Raw genomic sequence first — 24991 nt, forward strand, 5'->3', positions numbered from 1 at the left:
GGATGGCTAATACTAGCTCCCTTAAAAGCTGTTCCTCTCTCCTCCTGCTAGTAATTCCAGTGCTGAGCCAATACAGATCACAATGTAGTTACAGGAAACTTTTTGCTGCCCATTTGAAGTTATCAGATGTGTATTCAGTCAGTGCCCCACTCTTTGACCACTGTAGCTTTGCAGACCTGCTGTTCTCCTGAACCAGCCTGCCAAGGGGACAGCCTCACATGCAACCTAAATGAATCTGCAGATGGTTTTTCTTCCTTTCCTCACATGGCTGCAGAGGTAGTTTTCTTTTCAGATGAGTGGTTACTCTTGGCCATACCATGTAGCTGTTGATAAAACAAATATTTTGGTCCAATCACCTTGTGCAGAGGTGTGGGGGGGAGAAGCCTTATTAAACTTATTGTAAATCTTGGCCTGGATATAAGTCCAGAAGGCCTTTGGGGAGGAAGATGTCTGGCTTGAGGTCATTTTGAAAACCATTTTTCCTTCTGGCATGCCTCTAGCTGCAATTTTGGAGATTACTCCTTGCTGCTTTCTTCTGAATAGATAATATCCATGGTGGATTTAGGTTTTTTTAATATGTATCCCTTAGAAATAGCTTCATATTGCAGGTGATAACAGAGAGATCTCACAAATGGAAAAAGTTTGGAGAGAACTCTACTCAGAAAAAGCAATAGTCAGAAAATAGCTAATCCTGAGATGTGCCCATGTGTTTAAGCTGCCTGGCTCAAGTGGCCAGGCATTGCTTGGTGACTTGACTTCTGTATCATTACCAAGGAGATGCAAGATTATGTCTTCATTGCCCTTGTGCAAGACACACATCTCCATGAAGGTGAGGGCTGCAGCGTTACAATCCCGACTCCTCTTCCACAGTTGAGAAGAAGGAAAAATAAAAACCATGTCTGCAAGCCCCTCTGGTTGCTAACATGCCAAAGACCATGATTTACAGCACTTGACAGCACCTGTGTCAGTGAAGGAAAAGGCATCTGGCCTCTTGGCTGCCCTGCAGCACCCACTTCATGGCAGAGAGAGGGGACGGCAGAAGTGAGGTCCTTGCCGTAACCCAAAGCAGATGTGTGACTCCTTTTCTCTTCAGTGACAGAGTGTTTGTGTCCCACAGCCTCCCCTCTCATCAAGGATGAGCTTTGTCCTTGCTCTTCCTTTGGTCTCAGCAGCACTGAAGAGATGGCAAGCAAAAGGAAATGTTGTTTGCTCCCTTAATTTTCACATCAGGTCAAAGCCTTTTCAGCTTTTTGCACTTGACCTTTAAAAGCTGGGCAGAGAGAAGGGCAAAGTGTCCAGTTTCCATTCTCTGTGTGAAGGTTGCATGATGCTGATTAATTTTAGAAAGAACATGAAATGGAGGAGCCTGAAGAACAACAACAGAAAAAAAAGGATTCAAATGGAGGCAATGATAAATGCCTTCACTTGATATCAAAGAAATATTGCTACAACTTCCAAGTTCTGTTAAACAGCTAAAAGAACTTATATGGCAAAATCTGCCTTGAGCCCAAAGGTGAGGAGAGTTCAGAGCAGGTGTGGAAGAATGCTCTGTCCTGGCACAAATACATGCAGCCACTTGAGTTCAGGATGACACAGGCTCCTATTTCACATACCAGACCTTATCCTAGTTCATTTTAACACCTCAATTGCCAAGTTGTCTCTTCCAAGCCTTAAGGGGATCCCCTGTGTGTGCTCTTCATGCAGCAAAGCAGATGAAAAGTTTCCCCCACTGTTAGTGCCCAAAAGACCAAGCTCTCCTGTCCCCTGCTCCTGCTGGCCAGGGCAGTGGGGATTGTCCTCTTGATTATGGTGAGCTTGAGACAACCCTTTCTTTGGCTTCTGAGGCCACGTGGTTTGAATCTGCCTGGTAAGAGTGTTGTGTGTGGCTGAGCTCTTGCAGCCTGGCATGAGCATGTTAGCTGAAATGTGCAAGTTTTGTCCACATTCTGTTCAAATGCCACTTGTAGTTCTGCAGCTGCAGCAAAGCTGTTTGCACTGTTACTCATGCACTTTAATGATTGCAGCCACAGGCTTTTGTATATATTCAGGGTGCATTGGAGGCAATGCTGATTTCCTTATGGCCTTTCAAACAAAGCAGGGTCTCCTTGTACAATCCACAATGCCAGCCAGCTTCACAATAGAGCTGTTTTGTAATGATGTAGCAAACCATTTTGAGCAAAATAAGGAGCCTAGGGAAGATACCAGCTGGCCCTGATGTGATAATCAATTGATAGGTGATGGAAACGGTGCTGCCTTAGACAGGGCTCTCTCTGAAGCTAATGGGAGTTCAGCTTTTAGGGAGAACCATGGGAGTGCACTTCTTTTCTTCTTTATGTTATACAAATGTTACATGATTACAGGGAACAATGTCTTTCTGGGAACAAGATGCTTTAATATTAACATCATTCTTCATTACTTTATAGATGCTGCCCTGTGTAACACGAGAAAGTTCAGTTCCCCTTGACTTAAGGGTGAACTGGTAGCATCCTATTTTCGATGCTCTTTGGAAGCTTTCAACTAAGTGTTACAGAGAAATAGCACAATAGTTGGAGTTGTCCTGTACCTATTCATCACATTCACAGACCTCCACAGCTTCATCTGCACTGAACGGGACCGGGGTCCTGAGCAGCTTCTCATAGTCATAAAGGAAGCCATTCTCTGCTCTTTCTGTTGGTTTTGGGTTTTATTTGCTCTGGAAAAGTACAGTATTTTGTTATTACTTTTACCTGCTGTTTTTTTCCATGACATCCATCACGTTTTCATCAGAGAAGTACACTACAGTTTCCTGAACACTTTGTTTAGATGCTTGAAATTTTCCTCTGCAGGTTGAAGGCTTTACCTACTTATTAGCTGACAGCTCTTGAAGTTGCAAATAAAAGAGCTGAGTTTTGGTAAACCAAAAAAACCAACCAACCAACCAACCAACCAACCAAAAAAAAACCCAACCAAAAAACCACAACCAAACCCACAACGCAACCAACCAACACACCAAACAACCAAAAACCAAACAAAGGAGCTGTATGTCCTGCTTGATTGATTTTTATGAATGGGTTTTTCTTAAGTATCTCCTTCAGCTATGTGAATGTAATGTTCTGTAAGAGCATCATCTGGCTGACTCACGTGTGACGATGCAATAACACTAAAGATCCTCTCTTTGCACTTCGGGTCTGACTCCAGCCCACTGTGGTCGGTCCCCACTGAACTGCGGTGAGGCTTGGATCAGATCAAACTGACAACTCAGGGTTGTCACCAATCACTTAGGGGTCCCAAAGCGTCCCAAAGCTGAAACCTGTATCTAGCAAGTGTTGAAGTTTACATTAAATGTATGTACTTTTTGGAACACGTGCCATAAATCCCAATGAAATGTCCATGTTTGCACTAAGGATGTTCTTGTGGCTTAGGACTGTACTTTTCAGCATCTTTAATAATGCATCTCTTGCATTTGTTTTGAGACAGAAGAAGGGGACTATTGGAGACTCATTGTTTGAGGTTTTTTTTATGTTTCTCTGTCTAGTTTTGCTTTTGTAGCATGTAGGCACAGGTGGTTTGACTTTTAAGCAGATGTGTGCAAAGAGCACCTGGCTGTGGTGAGAGCAGGGTTTGTTAGTATGCATGCGGTAGTGGAGTTGCTCTGTCCCATCACAGTGGAACCTTTTATACCATGGACTAAAGGGGGACCTTCATTTGTGAAACACAGATTCTTAGACACAGTACCAAGCTGTTAAGTTAAAACATACTGGGGTGGGGGGGGTTTTTTTGGTGACTGTTTTTTGTCAGACTTCGTGCTGGCTGTGGTTGCCTGGGGGCTTCCCCACCACACCGGTGGACGTTTCTCCAGTTCGAGTGGCCGGTGTTGCAGATAACACCTCAAAACCCTGACCAGCTGAGCAATGCTGCGAGATCCCAGCTACCTGGCAATCACAGCAGAGAGGTTTTTAAGTCACTGAAGGTTATTTCTGTCTACTTTTAAACTGGTCACAATGCACTTGCTGGGGGGTGGGGGGGAAGGGGAGAATTAGGAGTCTCTTAAGTTACTGTTTATAAGTGGCAACGATTCTTGTGGGAAGGGTACACCTTTTGAGGTACCAGCTGTATATACTTGTCTCAGACATAGCACACATTGCATATTACATGGGTTTAATCTTTCCTCTTCCTTTTTTTCTTTTGTTTTTTTTTTTTTTTCAAATAAAACATTGTTTTGTCTCCCATAGTTTTAAATCTAAGCTTTTGTTAACTTATGAGGTTGATAAAGTCCTGCGAAGCTGAATGTACAGTCTGAGGTTTTTAACGTGGGAAACTTTGCACACGACCTGGGGTGTTACCTTCAGTATGCTGTTGAACTTAGGCTCTTCATGTACATGTATAAAGGGTTTTTCTCTGACTGCAAGTTTAAATGAACTATATTGTATATGTACCTGTAAAAAAAAAAACAACAACCCAACAACAAACAAAACCAACCCAACCCCTGTGTTAAATCTATATTTAAGAATTAAAAACTTGTTAAATAAATTCATACAGGAATCTGCTGTTCTGTCCAAAGGTACTTCTGCTGTCACTCTGGAGGACAAAAAGTTATCATCCTCACACTGTTGGTTTTATTGAATTTCTTTGGAACAAATATGACCTTCTCGCATGCATCCTGGTGACGATGCAGATGATTTAAATAGCTTCTTGCTGGATGTGAAAGTGGGAGAGGCGCCTTAGCACTCATACTGGTGTCTGAAACAGCAGCTGTGGAGATCCTGTCCTGGCTCAGGGTGTCTCCATTGCTACCTTCTCTGCATCCCAGCACTGTGCTGCCAAGGAGGAACCTCTGGGTTGGGGCCCAGGGAGCGTGCTCATGGGTGGATGCACAAGGGCTATGCAGGCATCCACAACACTTTTCCAGGTTGTGTGGGAGGAGAGGTAGGTTTGGGGACACAGGTCACCAGGCAGGAGGGAGGAGATCCCTGGCAGTGGGGTTTTGCCTCTGGGGACTGGTCATGGACCTCTGTGTGGTGTGGGCAGCATGGCAAAGCCTCTGCAGGACCTGCCCATTCCCAGCATCATGGGGTGCAGCTCTCAAAGGGCACACCATTTCCCTGGGACTTTTCCTGCAGATTTGTGCCAAGAGAGACAGCACTGGCTGGTGAACTTCCTCTGCAACTATTCCCTTCCCTTGGAGCTGGGAACTGAGATAAGTCTCTGGAGGCAGCCTGGTAGAGGACTTCTGCCCAGCATAGCTTCCCTTGGGATGTCACCTGCCCTTCCCTGTGCCTCAGTGCCAGTGGTGCCTGGGTCATGCACCTCCCATCAAGGTTTCTACCACTGGCTCAGGCCAGACACTACCTGTGCTCAGGGACATCCCACTAGCTGATCTGGGGAGGGTGATGCTCTGTTTCTATCACCGCCAGTAGCAGCTGTGCCTGCAGTCTCTAACATGGTGAAAGTGGAGACCAGGACAGCTGATGAGCACTAAGCAGCTGTCTTGATAATCCTAACAAGGCTCCACAGAAAGCACAGAGCCTGCCCCTGAGGTTTGTACAGATTTTAGGTCAATTATACAGCCAGTTTTACACTCAATTTTACACTGTCCTGAAGTAGGAGAAGCATTTCTTGCTGTCCGTAGAATCATTAAGGCTGGAAAAGACCTCAGATCATCAAGTCCATCTGTTAACCCAATACCATCATGACCATTAAAGCATATTCTGAGGAGCCATGTCTACATGCTTTTTGAGCTCCTCCAGGCATGTTGACACCCCCACCTCCCCAGGCACCCTGTTCCAATACCTGACCACTTGCAGTGAAGAAATTTTTCCTAATATCCCACCTAAACCTCCCCTGGTGCAACTTGAGGCCATTTCCTCTTGTTCTACCACTTGTTACTAGGCAGAGGAGACCAACCCCCATCTCACTCTGACCTCCTTTAAGGTAGCTAGCAAGCAGGTTGCCCCTCAGCCTCAAATGGGGATCAATGAGCCATGATTAGGTGCAGGCTCTTCTCAGTTGCACCCTGGGATAGGACAAGGGGTAATGGATACAAACTACAGCACAGGAGGTCCCACCTCAACATGAGGAGGAACTTCTTCACTGTGGGGGTCACAGAGCACTGGAACAGGCTGCCCAGAGAGGTTGTGGAGTCTCCTTTTCGGGAGACTTTCAAGCCCCATCTGGGTGCATTCCTGTGCAACCAGCACTAGGTCCTGCTCTGGCAGGGGGGGTTGGACTCCATGATCTTTGGAGGGCCCTTCCAACTCCTAACATCCTGTGATCCTGTGATGATCCAGCTCAGCCTGTCTCACATGAAAACATCCAGCTTGAGAGTGCAGTGGGTGCAGTGTTTTGCCTGCTCACCTCCCTCCTGTGCTCCTGCTACAGAGATGATACTGGATACTGATTCCCAAAGTACCCAGTGCCTGCTGGGTTCTCCCCTTGCCAAAGGTGCCATATGGCAGCTGTGGGCAATGCCCGTGGCATTCTGGCCCTGGGACATGTGTGAGCCATGCCTCACCTCATCTACTGCAGCCTCTGGGTTAAGGATCTGGGGGCTGAGGCAGTGTTGGTGTTTTGAGGAATGCAGACATGGGTAATTTTAAGGGCTTTTTTTATTTCCTTGTTGCCACATTTCCCCTGCATTCTCTCAACGTTTGCCTTCCACACACAGAAATTATTTCCTTTAGAAATGCTTATTGAAATGCAACTGTTCCTGGAAAACGAGTCGCTTGCTCTGGTATCTCTTGAGCTAATCAGTCCACCCCCCGGCGCGCTGGCACCACCTGCGGGTTAGGTGAGCCTCGTCATCTCCTGTATCCATTTCAGGTACTTGGAGACCCTGGTGTAGACTCCATATTTACCTGGCTTGGCACATTCCTCGCCCCAGCTGGTGATCCCCGTGAGAAACCAGGTGCCCTCGATCTCGCTGGTGTATGGCCCTCCGCTGTCCCCCCCGCAGGTGTCGCTGCCCCCAGCCGCGAAGCCTGCACAGAACATGTTCTGCAGGATGGTGGTGGAGGAACTCTTGAGGCAGGTGGGGCGGTCCACGTAGGGCACCTTGAGGACCTGGAGGATGGTGGCGGGGCGGCCGCGGAAGAGGGTGCTGCCCCAGCCGCTGACCGTGCCCGTGCCGTGCTTCAGCAGCGTGTTGGTGAACTCCCGGTTGCCGATGCAGATGGGAGTCACGTAGCTGTTGAATCTGAGCGGCCGGTCCAGCTCCAGCAGGGCGATGTCGTTGTGGTGCTTGTTGATCCTGGCATCGTACGTGGGGTGGGGAAGGACTTTTACCACCTTCCGCCACTGCTCCGTATTGTCTTCCTCGTTAGTGTTGTACTCGCCTGCAGAGACAAGCGTGGCGTGGGCTCCGTGGCCAGACCAGTGACCTAGACCTAATGGCGATACCCCAGCCAGGAGGCTGTAAAGAGACGAGACATGCACGCCCCAGCCCTCGGGCTGCTCCAAGCCTGGTGGCTAGAACGGCTGCTTGCTCCTTGTCAAAGGGTGGTGGAGGCTCCCCCACAGCAGCACCTCCCCTGTCCTTGCAGCCCACAGACCCTGGAACCCCAACCGTGGCGCTGGTCACGTACTACCTGACCAAATGGCAAAGGTCCAGGTGCTTTGGCCAAGGTTAGTAGCAATGCTCTGGAGCTAGAGTATTTTCAGTGGTGCCCAGAGGCAGGGCAAGGTGCAATGAGCACAAACTGGAACACAGATGTTCCATCTGAACACAAAACAAAACAACTTTTCTGTGAGGGTGCTGGAGCCCTGGAGCAGCCTGTCCAGAAAGGTTGTGGAATTTCCATCTCTGGAGAGATTCCAAACATGTCAAGCTGTAGATCCTGTGCAACCTGCTCAAGGAGAACCTGCTTTAGCAGGGGAAAGTTGGACTAGGTGATCTCCAGGGGGAAGGTTGGACTAGGTGATCTCCAGGGCTCCATTTCAACATCCACCATTCTGTAACTGTGTGACTGTGGCTGGTTTGGGGCTTTAGCACACTCAGAGAGATGTGAGGGGATATTGCCCATACTTCAAAGAGAGGAAACCCTCTGGAATTAAAAAATCTTTGTTTGGATTAAATCATGTATTAGTGAAAAGGCACCTGACCTTTGCTCTCCTAAAACCACACAGCAGAAGGGTGTGCAGGAGGCTGCAAAATACCATGCACCCCCCACCCAGCCCCCAGCCCCACCCTAATGCTCACAGGTGCCCCTGGGTCCCTCCACCCACCCTAGGCTCAGCTGCTGGCAATTGCTGCGGGCAGCTCCAGGCTCTGGTAATTGAGTTCTGTTACCTCCCCTCCCAGCTTGTGTAACAGGTAGAGGGAAGGGAAAACCTTCTGTGGGCTTGGGTCAGCCAGTGGGAAGTGTTGGGTCTGCTTGCAGTCACGTCCCCTCTCTTGCCTCTGAACTGAAGGCTCCTGAGCAGGATGACTTTTCCTGCTCACCTTCTTGCAACTCAAGAGGCACAGGGTGCGTTTAACCCCTCCTGCAGTATTTCTCCCTGCTTTGCTGTGATCTCCAGAGTACAGCATCTCCTCTAAACAATATCTGCAGCACTCCTGGCCCCAGCAGTGTCCTGTGTCTGCTGCGTCTGCCGGCGAGGAGCAGCACGGAGCCCAGCACAAGAGGTGAGGCAGCTTTCTGTGTTCACGCTAATGCTGCTGAAGGCAGCTTTGGTGGCTGGTGCTGCTGATGTGCTCTCTAAGGTGGGGGGAGAGGGAGGGGTGTTGCAGCAGTGTGAATGTCAGCTTCCTCCCAGGCTGTGTTTCCACAGTATAAATGCAAGACTGATATGGGGGAGACTTACAGAAGGCTTTTCTTGTGCTGTGGGGGCTTATTATTGCTGGGCACCAGAAAATATGCTTCTGAGATGAAAGTGGAGAGGCAAAGAAGGGGAGGGGAATGCTTCTTCTACCCCTGCTATTGATTTCTGGGCCTCCCAGGATGCTACATACAAAGCTGAACGTCTAGCATGAATGGACGTGAAGGAGTGAGATATTGCCCATGCAGTGTACGTGGCGCAGGCACAAATTCAGTAGTCCCTGAAGCCCTGCAAAATCGTGTTTTGCTTCCTTGACTTCCTGCCTCTCCAAAATCATGCCCTGGAAACCCAGCAGTGCTGCAGAGTGGGGTGAAGGGAGCACAGGGGGGCTTGCCTGGCAACAGATCCTAAGTGGAGGGGGTGAGGGACGTGTAGGAGAGCAGAAAGGAGAGGCAGTTTGCATGCAGATGCAGTGACACAAAACCTCTGTCCAGGTGGAAATGTGTTTTTTTTTCAGGGGGGGGAGCTGTTTCTGCACCGAGTATTTTGTACTTTCCCAGGTTAGCAGGTGTAAGGCTGAGCTTGGTGCTGGGCTTCCCAATAAAACTGCCTGAAAGTAGATAGGGAAAAAGCTGTGTGCAAGCTGTGAGGCTCATCCTGCCAGCACCAGGCAGGTGGTGCCCAGTCCTGTGGCACTCAGTCTCTGGGGTCTGGCCAGGCATGCCCCAGGAGCTCAGCCATTTTAACGTGGAGGATAAAGATGCAGCTGTAGCCCTCTTGATGAGCTTGTTTCTGTGGATATAAACTCAGCTCTTTAAGGCTCACGTAGGATGCAGTTTTGGTCACTGACACATTTCATGGTGTTTAAGCAGAGTATTATTCTTCCATGCCTCCTCTCAGCACTGCTTGTAGCAGTTACTGACCATGTAAGTGTCCCCCTCCTGCACCTCTTAGTGTAACCCTCCTACATCAGATAATCAAAAAATGGAGAAACAACTAATTTGGGGAAGCTGATTCTGCCCCAGCTGTGAAACCTGGCCTCACAGTGCTTGCCAAGGCCCCATGCTGAGTTACCAGCAGGCTGCCTAGCAGACAGGTACCAAGAGCCAGGAGCAAACACCATTTTTCAAGCAGAGATATGTTTGTTTTGTAAAGCAGCAGCATCACTTGCTGGGCAGTTTGGCCACACTGCTCCTGCCCAACTCCCTGGAGACCCTTCTGGGAGAGCACACTTCCCCATGTGCCAGCCAGCTTCCTCTACTTCAATCCATAAATTCTATTTCCTTCTAAAGAAGCTTGAAACAAAAGTAGTAGTCTTCTCCTTGCAAGGAGCTACTTGGGTTGCCTACAAATATCTGTTGTCTGAGAGTTGTGTGGAAACTTAGTGTGAGCACCAAGAAGATTAGAAATCCCTAGTGAGGTCCTATTTGGCCAGTAGAGATAGAAATGACATCACACCAGCTCATGAAGCAGCATCTTAATTGAAACCAAATGTGCTTTTAAATGGCTGTGGATCCTCCCTGGCCCCGGTGAGCTTGCCTGTGGTCACTGTGGCTTTGGGACCAATGTGCAATATGGCTTTGGACCAAGGCCAGACCCAGCTCACTGCTTCTGCTGGAGGTGGGGGTATCTGGACAGAGTAGGCTGCCAAAAATGCTGCTGTCTGGGACCTTAACTGCCCCAAACCAACTCGTGCCATGTTGCTAGCCATGATGGTAGTGTGGGTCCCTGGGTTCTGTGCCTGGCCAGTGCAAGCCCTGTCCCACATCCCTTTCCTGAGCTGTCCTGATGCCACCCAGGGTGCTCACCTGCCACGGCAGTGACATCGTCGCCTGGCTCCAGGCAGTGGGCTGCTGTCACTAACCATTTCTCATTGATGATGGATGCACCACAGAAGCCCACACCGTGGCTGTTCACCAGATGAACCTGCAGGAACAGAAGGAAATCACGTCTGTGGGTCTGTAAATTGGTGAAGGAGGAGAGTGGGACAAGGGAGGTTTGTCTGGCTATGGGACAGGCTGGGACTAGGTTGTACATGCATAGTGCTGCCAGAGATCATAGAATCATTTTATTTGGGAAAGACCTTTATGATCAAGTTCAACCATTCTCTAACTCTGCTGAATCTGGTGCTAAACTCTGGCTCTCAGCACCACATCTCTGTGTCTTTGAAACACCTCCAAGGATGGTGATTCAACTACCTTCCTGGAGAGGGTGCCTGGTGAGGTAAAGGTCTGCATGGGCAGAGCTAACTAGTCAGACTTGGTGGGCTTGTAGTGTGTGAATTTACTTACTTTAGAGCTACTGATTTCTCATATTTGACTTCTCAATTCCCCTCTTGGCTCTCTGTGAATGCATGTGGTTGCCATCATCACCTGTGATTTGTCCCACCAAAGGCTGTACCAGAATGCTTGGCATGGCTAGGGCAGTGGGATAGTTTCTTCCTTTCAGACACAATACATGACCTACCAACAAACCAGCTGCTACTGCTTCTGGTGGCCATGTACATCCCCATCATCTTTCTGGGTTTTTAAACCCTAAAATGGAGGGCAGAAGCCTGCCTCTGTTCTAGCTTCATACACCCTGCTCCTCCTTCACTCCTTCAGCAGAATTGGAGGGTCAGCAGATCTGCCTGAATGGACATTTCTGTCCCTGCATGGACAACTTCTGTTGAGAACACCAGTGCTGGTCTCTGCCAGTGCTTGCAGCAGAAAAAGGTTTGCCATTCCCAAAAACTCATCTGAATTTATTATTCCTCACTCTCAGTCACTGAAATTTCTGGGGTCACTGAAGCCAGAGTAGAATTCAAGGCCAGTAGATGACTTTGAAAAACATCCAGGGAAGGACCTAACTTCCCTTTGGACAACAAATTAAAGCTATTTGCAGAGTAGTGGGGTGGAGGAGGGTTTTTTTGCAGCCCTTCTGCCCCCTTCACCTGTGTTGTCAGTTTTGGTGAGATGGAGATGACTGGGATGTTGTAAGTTGGATAAAGAAAGAGCAGCTGGATTTGGCAGGTGTCATACAAGGACAGATCTTTTGTTGATATGCATTATCATGGATTGGTTGAAAATGATGGAGCCAAAAATGAGCTGCGCTGTGCCCTTGTGGCCAAGAGAGCCAATGGTATCCCAGGGTGCATCAAGAAAAGTGTGTCCCACAGATCTAGGGAGGTTCTTTTCCCCCTCTACCCTGTCCTGGTGAGACCAAACCTGGACTATTGTGTCCAGTTTGGGGCTCCCCAGTTCAAGACAGACAGGGTCCTGCTGGAGAGAATCCAACAGAGAGCTAGAAGGATGATTAGGGGGCTTGAGCACATCCCCTGTGAAGAGAGACTGAGAAATCTGGGGCAGTTTGGTCTTGAGAAGAGAAGACTGAGAGGGGATCTGATCAGTGTGTATAAATACCTGAGGGGTGGGTGTCAAGTGGAGGGGGGCAACCTCTTTTTGGTGGTGCACAGTAGTAAGGCAAGGAACAATGGATACAAAATTGAACGTAGAAGGTTTCACCTCAACATGAGGAGAAACTTTTTTACAGTTAGGGTGATGGAGCACTGGAACAGGCTGCCCAGGGGGGTTGTGGAGTCTTCTTCTCTGGAGACTTTCAAAACCCACCTGAATGCATTCCTGTGTGGACTACCCGAAGTGATCCTGCTCTGGTAGGGCGGTTGGACTCAATGGTCTCTGGAGGCCCCTTCCAACCTCTGGCATTCTGTAATTCTGTGCCTTGCAGAGCTCTCCTTCCTCAAACTTCAGCTTCATCTTGCTAAATTCAAGGACTATAGCTCAAAACTAGATCCTTTGTGCTCCACCAGATAAAGCTGCCATGACCCTGACTTGTGACTTTTTTTGCCGTTGTAGACTCCCAGCAAAGGCAAGTTTGGTTGCTGTGACATAAAATCGTTCACAGAAAGAATCATAGAATTACAGAATTGTTAGGGTTGGAAGGAAACTCAAGGATCATCCAGTTCCAACCCCCCTGCCATGGGCAGGGACACCTCACACTACAGCAGGTTGCTCACAGCCACATCCAGCCTGGTCTTAAAAACCTCCAGGGATGAGGCTTCCATCACCTCCCTGGGCAGCCTTTTCCAGTCTCTCTCCACCCTCATGGGGAAGAACTTCTTCCTAACATCCAATCTGAATTTACACATTTCTAATTTTGTTCCATTCCCCCCAGTCCTATCACTCCCTGACACCCCAAAAAGTCCCTCCCCAGCTTTCTTGTAGCCCCCTTCAGATACTGGGAGGTCACAATAAGGTGGTCTTAGAGCCTTCTCCAGACTGAACAACCCCAACTCTCTGTCTGTCCTCACAGGAGAGGAGCTCCAGCCCTCTGCTCATCCTCATGGCCCTTCTCTGGACACATGCTGTGTTCCTGTTAGATTTGAGATCTATCATGAAACTAACCTCAGAGATGGGTATGTAGAAGTAAGGTGATCCTGTGTTCAGGAGGAAGTTAATAGATAGAGTTACAGGAGACCTGCAGAAGCAGGCAGTACCTGCCAAGGCACCTCGCCTCTCATGCTGTCTGTTCCACCCACAATCCGTGTGCCTGTCTTCATGATTGGTATGATTTTTGTGGGGGCAGCAGTGCTGGTTTCTGTGATGTTGTCCAGCACCTCATCTTGATCATTATTGTCATCATCAAAGGTGATGTTCCAGTTCTCAAAGGTGTTTATGGCTCGGGTGAGCTTGCTCTTTGCCTCCGGAGCCGTGATCTTCCCACAGGGGTATGGTACTGGGGGAGAAACAGTCACAGTTATAACTGGCTGTGCATCACACTGAGGGCTATAGCAAGTGAAGGAGCAGGAAAGGAGGCAAATGCTGCCTCACCTCAGCACCCCCTTTTGGGATGGGCATGGAAAATGCAAGGCTGTGTCCTGCATGCATGTCCTCTGTGCAAACATGCCTCTGCCTTTGAGCCATGGTGCAGGTGATGTGTAACAACAGCAAAAGCATCAGTTGTTTCTGGGCCCTAGAAATGCCACCCGAACAGTTTCCTGAAGAGGGAAGCTGATGAAAGGGGGCACATGTTGGGTGGGAGGGTGCAGCTGTGCCTCTCCCCGGCAGGATGCTGAGGTGCATAGCTGGGAGGCTTGCTGTGGACCACAGCCGGGCACTTGGCTGACATTTCTACAACCAGCAACTCCAGCACAATAGAAGTCCTGCTGGGAGAGGGCAGGAAGTAATATCTGCCAGTTGTACAGATAATCCTGCTTGGCTCCAAGGTGAGGAAGGCATTAATAAACTCTTTCCAGAGTTGTAGATTTTCCTCTGTTAATGAAGATCTCATCTGTAGGCTCATTTCAAACGAGCTCTTCCCATTTCTCTCCTACGCAGCGTGTGCCCAATTCCTGCTGGTAGTGGCAGCCAAAACAGCAAATAGCATCAGGCATTGTCTTTCATCTGAAAAGCTTTTGACAGCACTGTGCAAACAAACATTAGTGTAAAGTCAGATGTAAGTGTGGCCTACTGAGATTATCTCTTTTTTTTTTTAAACTGTCTGCTTTAGGAATAGGACTTATTTAAGTCTTGAGTGATGGCAAGTGCTACCCACAGGGTTAGGCTAGGAAGGAAATGAAGGTGTCAGAGCTAACAAAAGCTAAGCTTTTGAAGGAAGGGCAATTACCCAACCAGAAAGATGATCTTACTGCTAACAGCAAAACTTTCTGGTCCAGTGGAAGTGATACAGCAAGTTGAGCAACACAGGCCTGAGCTTTTAACGATCCCCCTTAACAGAAGGACTCCCAGCCTAAGATACTTCCTACACTGGTTGCTGAAAGTCAGCACTTTCAGGAGCTCAAAATGTGTAGCTAGCTGTAGCTATCTGAAACTAACTCACCTGTGCAAGTGCCTGCATCCTACCTTAGCTGTGCAAATTTGTCATTCTTAGGTGGTAGAAATATGACAGCATCAAATGTTAAATTGACCTTGGATGACAAAATATTTCTCTCCTCAATCGTCTGTTTCCTGCACCAGGTGTGCTTCTGGGATGTTCATGCCCAGTTAACTTGTGTTGCAGAGGGTTGGGCTTGAATGTCAGTGAAGTTAGAGACATGATATAATACCCTGGGTGTGGGGGAAAGTTGGGGAATAGAACAACAACCAGCCCCTCATGAAGGTGCAACCTCCAGCAATGCATTTCCTCTGCACCCCACTCAATACCACAGCTAAAGCACAGAGTCCAGTTCCTGTTGAGGATCATTGTGTGTAGATATATGCTGTTGGGAGGGCAACTCAGGTAATTATAGAACACTGGGTGATGGCCAGCCATGAGACAGACAATCAGGAGGAATTACAGTAAGACTGTCTTTTGTTCTGAAAAAAACTCACAGCATTTTCAATGTAGGATCAGTAGCTCCTGCTGGAATAACATGGGAGTGAGCTCTGGCTGGCTGGACACCAGTGTGCGTGCTGGTGTAGCTGAACGCATTCCTGCCTCCAGTGCTGATCTGTATCTAGAAATATGGCTGCAAGTGGGACAGGCACCTGTGTGAGCAGCCATCAGAAATGAGCATTTCAATTGTGCACAATTTTTTTTGGACAACCACCTTCCTTTTCCACCCCTCTAAGGCTAAAAGAAGGAAGCAATTTAAGCACCCTTTAAGCCTGACCCCACACCTGTTGTTGGGAAAGTTCAGTGTCAGGCTCTTTGCATTTGCTGAGCAGGAAAACCAGGGCTGGCCTCCCACAGGATATTGCATTTCTAGCAGATTTGTGTACCTAAAGTTAGAAGTTCTTGGAAACTTTCACCCAAATCTATTACAACCACTTTAAAAGTTAACCTGCAGGTTCACAGGACTTTCCATCTTCATGAAGTTTATAGCCATCAGCACAGGAACACACAACTTTCTGCGGTGGGTCATGCCTGCAGAAGTGCTTGCAGCCTCCATTCTTAATAGCACAAGTGAAGTCTGAAAGAGATGAAAATGAAACTGTGAAAGCTTTTTGGTTTTTTGAAGTTTCCCCAGCACTGGGCACTATAAAGATTCAGCTGGAGAGGGTGCTGGGCCACCTTCTCTAGACCATGCTTTTGCCAAAGAAAGGTTGGGCCAGGCATCTTCCAACCTGTTGTTCTATGGTTCTGTGAAATACAACTGGTGTGTATTAGAAGGGCTGTGGTTAGTAGGTTGAGAGAGGTTCTCCTCCCCTTCTACTCTGCCCTGGTGAGGCTGTATCTAGAGTATTGTGTCCAGTTCTGGGCGCCTCAGTTCAAGAAGGACCTCAGGGAACTGCTTGAGAGAGTCCAGAACAGAGCCACAAAAATTAAGGGAGTGGAACATCTTCCTTATGAGGAGACACTGAAGGAGCTGGGACTCTTTGGTTTGGAGAAAAGGAGACTACCAGGTGACCTCATTAATATTTATAAATATGTAAAGGGTGAGTGCCCAGAGCCAGGCTCTGCTGGGTGATGCCCAATGACAGCACAAGGGGCAGGGGGTGGAAGTTGAGGCATAGGAAGTTCCATGTGAATATGAGGAAACTTTTTGTCACTGTGAGGGTGATAGAACACTTGAAGAGGCTGCCCAGGGGGGATGTGGAGTCTCGCTCTCTGGAGATATTCAAAACCCACCTGGATGTGTTCCTGTGTGATCTGCTCTAGGTGACCCTGCTCTGGCAGGGGCGTTTGATTGGAGGAGCTCTCGAGGTCTCTTCCAGCCAATAACATGGTGTGATTTTGTGGTCAGAGATTTGCTGGGACTTGGGTCTTTAGACTCAGTCTATAACCCCCTCTGGTTGTCCCAGACTGTGGAAAATGAATCCTTCTTTGCAATGGAAGTGTCTTCCTTCCACATCACATCTCTGCTCATACTGAAGGAGGACTGGGTACCTCTTTGAGACGGCAGGTTGAACAGTGGCCCTGTGAGAGGTTTTGCTGAGCCTTGGCATTGCCTCCTGCCTCCAACAGCTGCCTGCTGTCTGAAGTTTGGCAGCCTGACGACAAAGGCCTCCTGTAAATATTTGGTTACAAGCCACGTGGTTTCCCCACAGCCGCTTTGCTTTCCTCCCCCACTTTGCTTACGGCCATCCGGAGCGGATGCTAACGGAGAACACCGTGTGTCAGATGGGAGCAAGCCCTCAACCTTTGTCCTGGGATTATTCCTGGGCTCCAAATTTAAAACCTAGAGCAAATCCATGTGTTCTTCCTGACATCCCAACAAAACCCTGCAGCCTGACGTGGAGGGCTGGAGATCTGCCAAACAGAAAGGGACCTGGGGGTGCTGATTGATAGCTGGCTGAACATGAGCCAGCAATGTGCCCAGGTGGCCAAGAAGGCCAATGGCATCCTGGTCTGCATCAGAAATAGTGTGGCCAGCAGGAGCAGGGAAGTCATTCTGCCCTATGCTCAGCACTGGTTAGGCCACACCTTGAGTCCTGAGTCCAGTTCTGGGCCCCTCAATTTAAGGACATTGAGACTCTTGAATGTCCAGAGAAGGGCAACGAGGCTGAGGAGAGGCCTCGAGCACAAGCCCTACAAGAAGAGGCTGAGGGAGCTGGTATTGTTTAGGCTGGAGAAGAGGAGCCTCAGGGGAGACCTTGCTGTCTACAACTACCTGAAGGGTGGTTGTAGCCAGGAGGCGGCTGGCTTCTTCTCCCAGGCAACTAGCACCAGAACAAGAGGACACAGTCTCAAGCTGTGCCAGGGGAGGTTTAGGCTGGAGGTGAGGAGAAAGTTCTTCCCAGAGAGAGTTGTTAGCCATTGGAATGTGCTGCCCAGGGAGGTGGTGGAGTCCCCATCCCTGGAGGTGTTCAAGAGGGGATTGGACATGGCACTTGGTTTAGTAGTCATGAGGTCTGTAGTGACAGGTTGGACTTGGTGATCTTTGAGGTCTCTTCCAACCTTGGTGATTCTGTGAAAGATGCATTCCAGCACAGCCTTTGATGCCATGGCTCCCAACCTGAGGCATTGCGAGCAGCCCACTACTTGTGTGTGTCTCACGCTCCTCTCTGGTGGGAACACCACCTCTTGGTGGTGGGGAAACCACTAATTCACAGACACCCTTTTAATTCTCAGTGAGTTTTGAAATAGCTTTTGCAGCAGATGAACTCCTACTTCCTCAAGGACACCTCCCTTCCTGTAGCCATTTTAATGCCATCATTTACTATTTTTGCAGAGCTCTCTTTTTTCCCTTGCCTTGCTTCTAGCTCTATTTTTTCCTCCTGTCTCGCTTCCACCAGAAATCTGCAATGAGCCTATTTAAATCTGATGCAGCTTTGAAATGCTCTTTTCAACGTAGGCTCCTCTCTTGCCAGAGCAGAAGCACAAGTAGAAAGAGAATCCTTTATGAGTGCAGTGAGTCTGGCACATTATGCGAGTCGCACAGCCCCTGATTATATTATAAATATAAGAGCTGAGTATCCCTCTTGCTTAAATTATCAGCTGCTTGGTTTCCATAAACTCCTCAACCCATCAGGAAAATATTTGCCTTTTGTTTTCCTTCAGAGCCAAGGTTGCTGGTGGTAATTATAATTCTGAGTTCAGCTGAGTGCCAGAGGTTGTGACGATCCTGCCCTGCCCAGCACCTGCTGCCCAGCCTGGTGTGAGAAATGGAGAGGACTAAGCATGGTGGAGTCTGATCGGGGCTGGTGGAAACCTGTTGCTTTCAGTGATGAGCACGTCATCCCTGATTGATGAGTAGCCCCAGAAAGGCTTGTGCTGGGGAGATAAAGGAAGGTCTCTGTGTCAACATTTGTGCTGGCAGCCATAGTGTGCTGAACAAAAGACCTTGAGCCTGGGTCTCTGTTGAACCCTGCACAAGGCACTTGGCAGAGCTGGAGCTGGGGCTCTGCCAGTGACAGGAGAGGGAAGAGACATCCGCTCCTGTTATCCCCAAGCATGTCCCTTTGTAATCCCTTTGGTGGCAGGCTGAACTTGGGCATGCATGCAGTGCCTGACAGCAAGGCAACATGTGTCCAAGACAGCCTTTTAGTTGTGTGAAACTCTCTGCCCACTTTGATCCAATGGGTCAAAACCCCCCAATACTCCAGAACATAGAATCTGCTGGTGGGAAAAGACATTGAGACCATCAAGTCTAACCATAACCTAACATCTCCCTGTACACAACTCTTAGCCCATGTCCCTAAGCACTTCACCCAGATGTCTTTTAAACACCTCCAGAGACAATGACTCCACCACCTCCCTGGGCAGTCTGTCCCAATACCCAGTAACTCTTTCAGTGAAGAAACTTTTCCTAATGTCCAAGCTACACCTCCCTAGGTGTAATTTAAGTCCATTTCCTCTTGTCCTATCACTTGTTAATGGGAGAAGAGGCCAAGCCCCACCTTGCTACAACATCCTTTCAGGTATTTTTAGGGAACAAAGCATTCTCCCTTCAGGCTCTTCTTCTCTAGGCTGAGCAACCCCAGCTCTTTCGGCAGCTCCTCATAAGACTTGTGTTCAAGACCCCTCACCAGCCTCATTGTCCTTTTCTGAACATGCTCTAACACCTCAGCATCCTTGTAGTGAGGAGCCCAATGGGATTTCAACTAGAGCAGAAGAGCCACACACAGTGAGCCCCCAGTACCTACCTATCTCACAGTTTCTGCCTTCATACCCAGCTGGGCACCAGCACACATAGGAACTTACTCCATCCTTGCAAATGGCTCCGTTTTTGCATGGATTGGGGTCACATTGGTCTCCATCTTGGAAAGAAGACAGGAGAATTAGTAAACGTGAGAGTCCACCATAGCTAATGCTGATCAAGCACTGGAGCCTTGCTCTGTGCAAGCTTCCTGTGAAAGATGAGCAAGAGACTGAACACACCTTCCTTTTTTGTGGTGGAAAATAAGTCAGATCCTGGCACCCAAGAGTGCCACGTAGAACCTCACCACTGAGGTAATGTCAGCAGCAGTGTTTCATCCACAGCCCTAATTCTGTTCCCTGTCCTGTGGGGGTTAATTCTGCACATTTCAGCAGAACTCCTCTTCAGACCTTGTGTCTTGGCAAAGTTAGACAAAGTTAGAAGGTTTGCTTCCTCTAGAGTGGTTAGGGTTTGCTTATCTGAATTATTTTAACACTACTGCCTTTGTTTTCTGAAAGGTTAAGCACTCTCTGCTTGGGTGTGAAGACTTCTCTGTGTATTAGAATGGACTACCTTGGTCATTGCTCTTTCTAAGTCTTGTGCTGCTTCCAACTGGTCTGGATTTTTCTTTTTCAAATCAGGGCTTTTATTTTCACAGCTGCCTACAGCTGAGAAGCTAAAGCCTTAATAAAAATACCCAGGGCTGCAAAATTAGTGATCTGAGCTTTGGAAGAGGAAGTTGGTGATGCTAAATTCCAGGGCAGCGTGCTTTGAAATGATAATGGTAAGACGTGGAGGCAGGAAAACCTCTTGGTGCCTTTGTGTCATCTCAGTGAATGTGGCTTTCAGGAATGGACTCCAATGCAGAAGGCAGATTGCAAGCAAGGACAAAATGGATTTGTTTGGTCTAAGGCAGGGCTTTGCCCATGAGGTTTACCCATCAGGTATGGATGGTGGCGGCTGTTGCTGCCTGGTCGAGACAATGGGGGCTTGGCACCACTTGGGTGCTGTGCAAGGGGTCAGCTCCCCTGGGCTGTGTGTGGGGGGAAGAGCAACTGGTAAGCTGAGCAGTAAACCCAGCACTTTGGAAGATGGAGAAGTATATAACATTCATTATTTTTGAAGAGCTAATTGGTCACAGTGTCAGGGATAAAGAGCCCACAAACAACAACAAAACAACGTTAAGTTTCATCTGTTGGTATTTCAGGGGATAGTCCTGCAATGCAAATGCAACTTTTGTTTTATAGTCTGGATTGAATAATCTGAATTATTTAAGGCTTTTCAGTGTGATGTTCTGGGCACTTTGCCAGTCTACAAAGCAGTTCATTTATTGAAATGTCCTTAAAATTAGTTTCAGATAGTTTTAAGTGAACATTGAAATCTTTTTGGTAAGGGACTGAGGAGCTGTTGGGGATGGAAAGTGAAAGGGGAAATAAAAATAGGTGGTGGGGGGGAAAAAAATGGTGGAGACATGAGCTTGGAACCACTGATCTGAACGGCAGATAGCTGTTTGCTGTGATCATGTTGAGGTTCCACTTTAATATGGCATTTCCAGGGATCCCTACTGCACCTGCAGGAGGCCCTGCCTCATCTGGAGACCTCTGCTTGGTAAGAGAGCCTGTGCTGTTTGCTGAGGGGGTGTTAATTCTTGCTGTCCTGTTTTGCACCATACCATGGCTGAAACTAGAAGCCCAGATTGTGACCTGGGTGCAGTGGATCCACTGTTGTGTCTGTGAACTGATTTTTGTTCTGTGAGATTTTAAAGTCCACCCCAAAAAAACCACCTTTTCTTGGACAAAGAAAACGTTAAGTGATTACTGGGGTGGGTTTTGTTTTGTTGTTGTTTTGTGCTTTTTTGGGGTGGTTTTGTTTGTTTGTATTGTTTTGTGCTTGCTTGTTTGGGTTTTTTGTTTTGTTGTTGGGGTTTTTTTCCTTGCAATTTGCAGACGAGTCAGGCCCAGGCTGGTTGGCTGCAGGATGTAGGGTGACTAGCTAGGTTCTGAGTAGCTCTATCATGACAGTTTCTGACTGCTAGAATACATTTGCTTCAATGAGTGTCCTCTATCTGAGCACTGAGAGATGAATATTATGCATTTGAACATGAAGAAAGCAGCTCTTACCAATATATGTATTCCAAAACTCCATCTGCAAAGGGAAAGAAAAAAAGTTTCCTTTGATTTCTAATTCCTGGGCACTGCCTGACTGAAGTAGTACAGGGACAGCTCCAGAGCTAAAGCAAAAAGCTTGCAGGATAAACAACCATCTCCAGAACCCCAGTGGTGACCAACAGACCTTAATGCAGTTCCCCTGCCCAGCTGATGGATCACAAATGAGAATAAAACCTGCACTTGGCCCTGCAGGCCTGCAGCCTTTGCTGTCCACTCCTTCCTCCTCTGCACCTCCTCACCCAGAAGGCTTGTAGAGGTGCATGCTGAGGGGAGCAAGGTGTTCCCATGGTGAGCAGTGATACTCACTGTTTTCTCTGTGTTTTCAAACACTTCTCGGGCTTCTTCAAAGCTGCATTTCTCTTCTATGCATTCTCTCTCGAGGTTCCCAGGGATAACCTCTTCCAGTCTGTTTGAATTGGCTCGCCTTAGCCTCTGCAGAACCGAGTTTGCCTCTTTGTTCCCGATGAAGACTGCAATTTGGAAAGGAACAGGGGCTAGAGAGGAGCAACCACCACTGTGTGATGCAGCTGGGGTGGGCTGTTAGGGTTCTGTTCTCCCAGAGAGCAAGCCCTTTTCATGCCTTCACTGCTCCCTTGCCCCATGGCTGAGGACATTTCAGGGGTGTTATCATCTGCTTGAAATGTTACCATCTACTGGAGATTTCTTTGACATCTAACTTCAGTGTAATCCAGAGGACCGAATCTGGAGAACTATGGGTCAAAGCAGTTGATAGAAGTGACTGATGGGGAGAGGGTGATCAGGAGTGTCTGTTTGATGCTTAAAATACCTTATAGCACACAGTGTATCTCCTGCCATAGGTGCACAAGAACAAGAGGCTTTTTCATGCTGCTGTTTGGTGAGGTGATGTTTAGACACAGACACTGTCCTGCTTTAACTGCCTCTGCAGTTTTGGCTGTGAAAGGCCATCTGCCTCTGCAAGCAGCTGCAGCCCTTGGAAACCACAGGCCATTTGCTTCTCTCTCTGCTCCTCATCCTTGCCCATGCACCTGGGTCCCACCATTTCCTGCTGGCAGGAGGGGTGATGTGAGCCCTCCTCACTGCCTGGGCCAGGTCAGTCAGGTGATGTGCATCCACCTTCAACTCACTGGACAAGGTTCTGGGTAGAAACCACCAGCAGAGAGCTTCTGGCACTGCAGGGACTCCCGGTTTAGGCAGGATATCCATGGTAGCCACCATGCTTCCCATAGTGGCTGCTTACTGAAGAGCACAAGGACATGCAATCCGATCATAGTGCTACCATGAATGTTCTCCCAGCAGGGTCACACATCCCCTTGGCAGGGTCAGCAGCAGCTTCCTGGTACCAGCTGCAAAGCAACATTTGCTCCTGACCTGCCTCTTGGAGCCCCACAGGTCTGGTGGGCACTCTTCCCGCTGCTCAAAAAGACTTTATTCACCCAGAGCAGCTTCCTGCTTTGCCTCTCCAGCCTCTCCTCTCCCTCCATCCTCCCTTAGTGCTTGCAGCCATGTCCCTTTTTGTCACCAGATGGCACAGTCTAGCAGCTCTTCTTGGAACTGCTGGTGGCCACCCTTGACAAAGGCTCCGTGCTGGATGAAGGAGAGCATGGGCTGAGGCAGAGAGGAGAGTAAGGGGGAGTATAAACCACTTGTTCTTTTTTGTGGCTACCTTCTGCTCTTGATCCAGTGGATCCCAGCCTCTCCAGATCTGCAGAGCATCCACTCTGTTGAACTTTCATGAGCCCCAGGTGGCTTGCTCTCTTTTATGACATGCCACTGCTGATGTTACCAGCCCCTTCACCTAAGGATCTCTCTGCAAGAGCCTGAAGTAATTGGTTTTGCAAAGATTTTAACCATGGTACAGCAAGCTGGCAGTTCTGCCTTCCTCACACTTTTGGGGGTTTGGTTATAAATAAAAAGGAGTGCATGAAAATCCTGACAATCTAGTTATTTGGCAGTAGATATTGACAGGTGAAGCACTGACCTCTGAAAAAAACCAGGCTTATTTCAAACCCCTGCAGCCCTTGTGAGGTGGCCAGCTTCCTTCCAGTTGCAGTGGTTTATGCATGGGACATTAACACAACGCCCCAAGCAAATGTTGCTGAAAGAGGCTTTTCCCTTCTCCCCCCTGGACTGAGCTCCAGCCTGTCCCCAAAGTGGGCAAAAAAGGCTCAGGGTGGGAGCAATGGAGCAGCCTTCCTTGGTTTTGTAATGCTTTAGGCTCTGCATATGCTTAGTGCCTGGGGAACCCAGTATGGGTGCAGCCACACAACGCCCTGTGCAAAGGGAGGCACAGGGCTAGACCCTCTCCTTCACCTCTTCCCAGTGGGATGTGCCAGGCATCTGCCTTAATTAACCCATTTAATGGAGAGAACTCATTTTAATGAATGCAGCTTTGCCACCCTCAGATCCCTCTAGGCTTTCTCAGTTGCTTGCTGATCCCACACGCTGCTTTACAAGCAAAACTTCATTTGAACTGAAGGTTGCAGGTTCCATGGGGATTGCATGCATGGTATTCACCCTGGCTGGAAACCATGCTCACACTAAGAATACACTCACACATGACTTAACTTCTGAACCAGTATCTGAGGTGAGGAGGTGGGCCTCCTGGCCAAGGGTCTATGAGAAGGGACCCGTCCTGCCAGCTGAGTATAGCGTTTTCTAGGAGCTATACCTGGTACAAGTATGAGGTTCATTGCCAAGCAAACATTTTGGAAAGAGTCCCTTTTTAAAACCTGTGACTCAAAATGTTTTGCTAGAAGAAGAAAGAGCAGCCTTGTACCAAGCAAGTACTCACACTGGATGTGAACCAGCCTCTGCTGGAACTGTTGCTGCTACAGATAAATCAAGCAACAGCCTGCATTACTATGTGTGATTGCCCACATCCATCAACTACTCTATCCTGTCTACAATTTTGGCTGCATCTTACAGTCTTTGTTAGGCTCACACTGAGTTTGGCTTTAAACAGTTCTTGCAGTGGCAAACCCAATAACTGTTTTCTGGATGCGAGCAGTTGTTTGTGCTCCAGGACAAAGCGGTAGCACATGCAGAGGTGAGGATGTTACTCTACCAGGCACGTTCTCCCCACTCTGTGTGTGGAAGCATAAGCTCTAAAATGGCTGCAGCAAACTCTGAGAACTTAAAAACCACAAAAAATTAAGAAAAACTCAGTCTTAAAATTAAGCCTATGATGTACTTTGAGTAAAACCAGCATTCACATTGTTATTTCCTCCCCAAGAATAGAACCAAAGCTTTAAGGGGACAACCTATGAAACACAGCAATCCCTCTGAGCTCTCATCTCTCATGAGAATGCACAAGCTGTCCCAGCATGAAGTGACAGACTGTTCCTTCACCTGTGGCAGTGATGCCCCCATTCCCAACCAGCACCCAAAGGTGAAGGACTTGCTAGGCTTGAAGTGAACCCACCTGTATTTTCGGTACCAAGACAAGCTCCCAGCAGACAAAAGGAGACTATGAGGTGAATATTTGCCATCTTCTTCCCACTGCCCAAACCTCTCACTAGCAAATTGTTCAGGTGGTGGAGCTCAGTCAATAGTTCCAAAGTGCAAGTGCTTGTTTACTTACTCTGGGTTT

At 48.3% G+C, this 24991-nt stretch overlaps 3 protein-coding genes across 3 annotated transcripts in view; 2 read left to right on the plus strand and 1 right to left on the minus strand.

The window, feature by feature from the left end:
• Positions 1 to 4173, plus strand: part of MCF2 (MCF.2 cell line derived transforming sequence) — a 56108-nt gene extending 51935 nt beyond the window's left edge. The window contains exon 29 of the mRNA XM_054169300.1: positions 2424 to 4173. Within this exon, the coding sequence (XP_054025275.1) occupies positions 2424 to 2464 (41 nt within the window). The 3' untranslated portion in view covers positions 2465 to 4173. The remainder of the gene's footprint in view (positions 1 to 2423) is intronic.
• A 2544-nt stretch (positions 4174 to 6717) lies between these two features.
• F9 (coagulation factor IX) lies at positions 6718 to 24950 on the minus strand. The gene is made up of 8 exons (XM_009904277.2): positions 24824 to 24950; positions 21727 to 21890; positions 21373 to 21397; positions 19260 to 19373; positions 15515 to 15643; positions 13229 to 13467; positions 10542 to 10659; positions 6718 to 7310 (listed from the first exon to the last, which is right to left on the minus strand). The coding sequence occupies exons 1-8, from the start codon at positions 24888 to 24890 to the stop codon at positions 6763 to 6765; spliced, it is 1404 nt and encodes a 467-aa protein (XP_009902579.2). The 5' UTR covers positions 24891 to 24950; the 3' UTR covers positions 6718 to 6762.
• The window catches only part of FGF13 (fibroblast growth factor 13), a 433315-nt gene continuing 416772 nt past the window's right edge, over positions 8449 to 24991 (plus strand). Inside the window, exon 1 of the mRNA XM_054169376.1 lies at positions 8449 to 8599. The gene's annotated coding sequence lies outside the window, so the exon portion shown is untranslated. The remainder of the gene's footprint in view (positions 8600 to 24991) is intronic.

This window comes from Dryobates pubescens, chromosome 18, assembly GCF_014839835.1.
Source record: "Dryobates pubescens isolate bDryPub1 chromosome 18, bDryPub1.pri, whole genome shotgun sequence".
NCBI classification, from domain to species: Eukaryota; Metazoa; Chordata; class Aves; order Piciformes; family Picidae; genus Dryobates; species Dryobates pubescens.